Source organism: Pseudoliparis swirei, chromosome 18, assembly GCF_029220125.1.
Source record: "Pseudoliparis swirei isolate HS2019 ecotype Mariana Trench chromosome 18, NWPU_hadal_v1, whole genome shotgun sequence".
NCBI classification, from domain to species: domain Eukaryota; kingdom Metazoa; phylum Chordata; class Actinopteri; order Perciformes; family Liparidae; genus Pseudoliparis; species Pseudoliparis swirei.
The window spans coordinates 27292822-27297821 of NC_079405.1; the positions used below are offsets into that span (position 1 = coordinate 27292822).

Sequence of the window (5000 nt, forward strand, 5' to 3'; positions counted from 1 at the left end):
TCCTGTTCAGCTCTCTGCAGGGGGGGGGGAGAGAGAGACAAACAAAACTAATGTGGCAACTAATCATAAAGGAGGAGGAGGTAGGAGGAGAGAATCTGTGATTAATCACCCTAAACCGCTGTCAAAATAGGCCCCGCCCACTTTCTTTTTCCACATCCATCACGCTCAACGTCAAAACCAAAAGGATCCTGGGGCCCGCACGCTTCAGTTGGAGCCGTTTGTCGTTAACCAACCGCCGGCTCGATGGGCATTCCTCGGCCGTGTCCTTGGCGCGAGGCCAACGCTGTGTGACCCCCCCCCCCCCCCGCCCCCCCGGGCTTTACCTCCCAAACAAAGGGTTAAATTATGACCCTATGAAATTACAGGAAGGTATAAGACGTTAAAAACTGGTGTTTTTTTATTTATTATTTTCTTCTGCACGTGACATCTCGGATGTTTTGACGAAGAAAATGGTGCCCGGTGTGTAGAGCGAGCTCCCCGCTATGGAAGGAGGCAATAAATCAGCGGTAATACCCCCCCCCCCCCCCCCCCCCCGGTGTCGGCCCGTATCGGCCCCCCGAGGTGCAGCTCACACTGAACGGCCTTCCGAATGTTAGAAACACAAACTCCTCCTCGGTTAAACTCTTAATTCTTTCTGGATTGATCGGAACTGGTCGGCGGCGGGACTCACAGCTGGACGAGCCGCGGGAGCTGGAAGGCTTTCACGGGGATCTGGCCGATGCGGTTCCGGCTCAGCCTCAGGACCTGCAGCGTGGAGCCCAGGTGGTCCAGAGCGCCGAGCTCCAGCGCGCTGATCTTGTTGTTGCTCAGGTACCTGAGAGGCAAAAAAAAAAAAACATTTATTGAAGGGAAATCCAGTTTAAAAAATATATATATTTGTGTGTAAAACTCGGGGGTCGGACTCACAGGTCTCGGATCTGGAGGCCGGCGGGGAAGCAGTGGCCCCGGAGCTCGGCGATGTCGTTGTTGCTCAGGTCCAGGGTCTCCACGGACGCCAGCTCTCGGGTCCGCCTGCCGTCGATACCGCGGATCTTATTGTGATGCCTGGGGAGCGGAGAGAAAACAAAAACAAACACATCACAATAAAAGAAGAGGTGTGTCGGTGTGACTGTACTGTAGAGGCTCTGTAAACAACGCCAAGGACACCGGGGCTCCTCCACTCAGACGCAGGAGGCCCCGGGAGGGACCGGGAGGGACCGGGGTCGCTGGACGTGAGTCGCTCAACGACGGGGAACCAGAACCCCAAAACACACAGAGAAGACGATGAAAAGGGAGAACGTGAAAGTCGTTTAACGCGGAGGGGAAGAGGAGCGAGGGAAGAGAGAGAGATTAGAAATCACGTGTGAGAGGCGGAGAAGGAAAGGCACAGACACGTGTTTACAGTGGGTGTAGATGTAGGTAAAGCAGACAGACAGACAGACACACACACAGACAGACAGACACACAGACAGACACACAGACACACAGACAGACACACACAGACAGACAGACAGGTGTGTGAGAGCCTGTCTGTCCGGTGTTATCGGAGCTCACATGAAAGCCTTTTTGCCGGGCGACACATTCGACACCCGGCTGGTGACCAGAGGAGGAGCTTCACTCCACGAGGTCTCACTCCTTCAGCCACAAGGCAAGAGGTAAAGGAAAGCACCTTGAAACACACACACACACACACACACACGCACACACACACACACACACACACACACACACACACACACACACACACACACACACACACACACACACAGACACACACACACACGCACACACACACACACACACACACAGACACACACACAGACACACACACACACACACACACACACACACACACACACACACACAGACACACACACACACACACACACACACACACACACACACAGACACACACACACACACACACACACACACACACACACACACACACACACACACGCACACACTTGTTCACTGCCACCCATTTCTTTCGTCACCGAAAAACTGAAACAATCGGGGGAGTGCAACAGGAAGCTAAATCCTCAAGACCAACGGCCGCGTGTCATTCTGGCTGCTCGACTTTTCATGAAGGTGTGTGTGTGTGTGTGTGTGTGTGTGTGTTGTACGAGTGTTTGACAGAAAGAGCGCGACACATAGCAGGTGTCCCACCAGTCAAAACAAGGTCACTCCCTCCTTCCTGCTCCCTTTCTAAAACACACACAGAGACACACACAGAGACACACTCTCACACACACACACACACACCTGAATAAACAGTGGCAGAAATGGTTACGGACGAGCCATGCAAGCAAGCCTGGGCACGCACACACACACACACTCTCACACACACACACACACACACTCTCACACACACACACACACACACACACTCTCACACACACACACACACACACTACACTCTCTCACACGCACACACACACTACACTCTCACACACACACACTACACTCTCACACGCACACACACAACACAAATAGCAGAGGCACACATGGGACAGAGCAACAGACAGTGAGAGAGCAAAGCATGGGGGAGGAGAGCGGGGCGGGGGGGGTGAGGTGGGGTCAACAGCTGGTGACCTTTGATGGGAAAAACAGATCAGTCTCAAACTGGTGGGAGAGGATGACCTCTCTCACTCGCCCCCCCCCCTCCCACAGCCCAGCTGCGTGTGAGACCGATAAAGCTCGACGCGTTTGAAGTCCACGCATACAATAGCGGCGTTTATTTAAAATAAAAAAAGACGGCCGTCATACGGCCCGGTGACATCCGCGATGAAGAGGGGCGGAGCTCCCGTTCCCTTTGAAGTCCGGGCGCCTCGATTCCAGAAGTCTCAGTCCCCTGCCCCCCCCGACCCTCTGATGACCACGAGCCCGGCTCATCCGGACACGTCTTTACACCGGCGGGCCGTTCCACCGGGTCACGTCGGGGTGGGGGGGTTCTTTTGGGCCCTGTCCCTCACGTTTGAAGCCGGCGATCGGGGGACAAAAGGAGAATTATTTAAAAATCAGATCGCGCAGCGGGCCGTGTGATTTCCATCCCGAGCCGTTTATAAAAAAAGGGGGGGGGGGGTTGAGACCGAGTGTTTCAAACTTTCTGTTGCTTCTTCTTTTTCTTCTTCTTTTCTTACCCTGCTGTGCCGATCTGGGCGTCTGCGGGAGGCCAACCTGCTCACCAAGTGCATTCTGGGCCGGCGGGAGCGTGGCGTATGGTCTCTGGTGAGTTGATTTATGAAATGAAATGAAATTAATTTTTTTTAATAATGTGTTTTAATTGGCTGATGGACATCTGGAGAAGCTCCAGGAACCACGAGAAACCCCCGCCCCCCCGTCTTCTGTTCGTCCACCCGTTCAAACTCGAACAGTAGCGACCGCAAATAATGAGAGTTGACGATTGGACAAAAGGCCAAAGGCAGATTCTCAGTCTGTGTGTGTGTGTATGTGTGTGTGTGTGTGTGTATGTTTGTGTGTGTGTGTGTGTGTGCGTGCAAACCACTGTCTCACACAGACTTGCAGTCAGACGACATTCCAGACGGTCTCCACATGAACAGAGCCCTGGATTCACTTTTGGGAATAACCCGGCGTGATGAGCTCACGCTGCGCCTCCCTTTTCTTTTGCGCTGCTATCTCCTCCTGAACCGTTCCTCTTTCGACACGTGGTGATGTCACCCTAATCTGACACGACTCGCCCCCCTCTATCTCTCCCTCCCTCCCTATTTTCTCATCCTTCCTCCCCTTCTCACTGTCACCCATTTTTACAGTAAGCCATGTGACTGACAGCTGCAGCTGCCAGCGCTTCGGCGCGGCCTTTTGCTTTCAGCTGCGTGGCTTTGTAAAGATCCGACTACTCCCTCCCTCCCTCCCTCCCTCCCTCCCTCCCTCCCTCACTCCCTCCCGCCCGCCCGACGGGCCTTCCCCTAGCAACAGACTTCCAGTCAGGCCAAAAAAAGACAGCCCCGACCATTCGGAAAAAGGGGTCTGCGACTCGGCACGAGCTCGTGGAAGTGGAACGCGGTGAACGGCTCCGGTTCTGGATCAGAAGCAAAAGTAAAAAGGAGAAAACTCTATAAAATCCAGACTGGAAAAACACACACGTCATAACAGCTACAAACGTACGGAAATAGACGGATGTCAGAGTTGCCTAATCAAACCTCGCGATCGGTTGTGAGAAGCCGGCCGACGAAGTCACATGACACCCCCCCCCGACCGGCAGCTGGTGGGAGAGCGGGGCGATGCTAAGCTAACGGTTAGCGCTGGGCTCACTTGTTGCAGAGAGTGAGACGTGAGAAATGTTCACCCTGCTCACACACAAAGGGCAAACACAGGAAAACAACAGTCATGTGTGTGTGTGTGTGTGTGTGTGTGTGTGCGTGTGCAATGAATTGCAGTCAGCTTCCATGAATCAGCTTCAGCCTTTTGATTCTCATCTTTGGTATTTTGGTGAAACCTCCTCGCACGGCGTTTTGTTTTCTGTGCCTTCTCGACGGACCTCCGAGCTCGAGTTTGTGACACACACGCACACGCACACACACACACACACACACACACACACACACACACACACACACACACTACCCAAATAGGGCAGTGAATCTCCAGTGAGATGCCAGATCCCCACAGGCGCAGTTTCACAACCGGGAGCAACCGAGTTAGATCGGGTACTCGACCACCGAGCGCCATATTGACAGCGGCGGAGCTTAAGTGTGTGTGTGCGCGTGTGTGTGTGTGTGTGTGTGTGGAGTCACATTCCTCAGCAACTATACATTAATGCATTGCTTTTGGAGATGCAGAGGCATACGGAGAGGGAGCCTATTTCAGGAGCATTTCAAAGAGGCCACTGACCTCAGAATACAGTCACGGGGAGCCGGATCGGGCCGGTCCCGTGTTTAGTGGTCAATGGGAAGGGGGGGGGGGAGAGAGGTGTGTGTGTGGGGGGGGGGTGGTACTCACAGGTAGAGGGATACAATCTTGGAAGCAGCCTGGCCTAAATCCGGTATGGAGGTCAGCTC

The 5000-nt window shown here is 53.8% G+C and overlaps 1 protein-coding gene across 1 annotated transcript in view; it reads right to left on the minus strand.

Annotated features, from left to right (window-relative positions):
- The window catches only part of lrig1 (leucine-rich repeats and immunoglobulin-like domains 1), a 35068-nt gene that overhangs the window by 14850 nt on the left and 15218 nt on the right, over positions 1–5000 (minus strand). Inside the window, 4 exon segments of the mRNA XM_056438115.1 lie at positions 1–14; positions 671–814; positions 907–1044; positions 4942–5000. The exon segment at positions 1–14 is cut by the window's left edge and continues 130 nt beyond it; the exon segment at positions 4942–5000 is cut by the window's right edge and continues 16 nt beyond it. Coding sequence (XP_056294090.1) covers positions 1–14; positions 671–814; positions 907–1044; positions 4942–5000 — 355 coding nt within the window.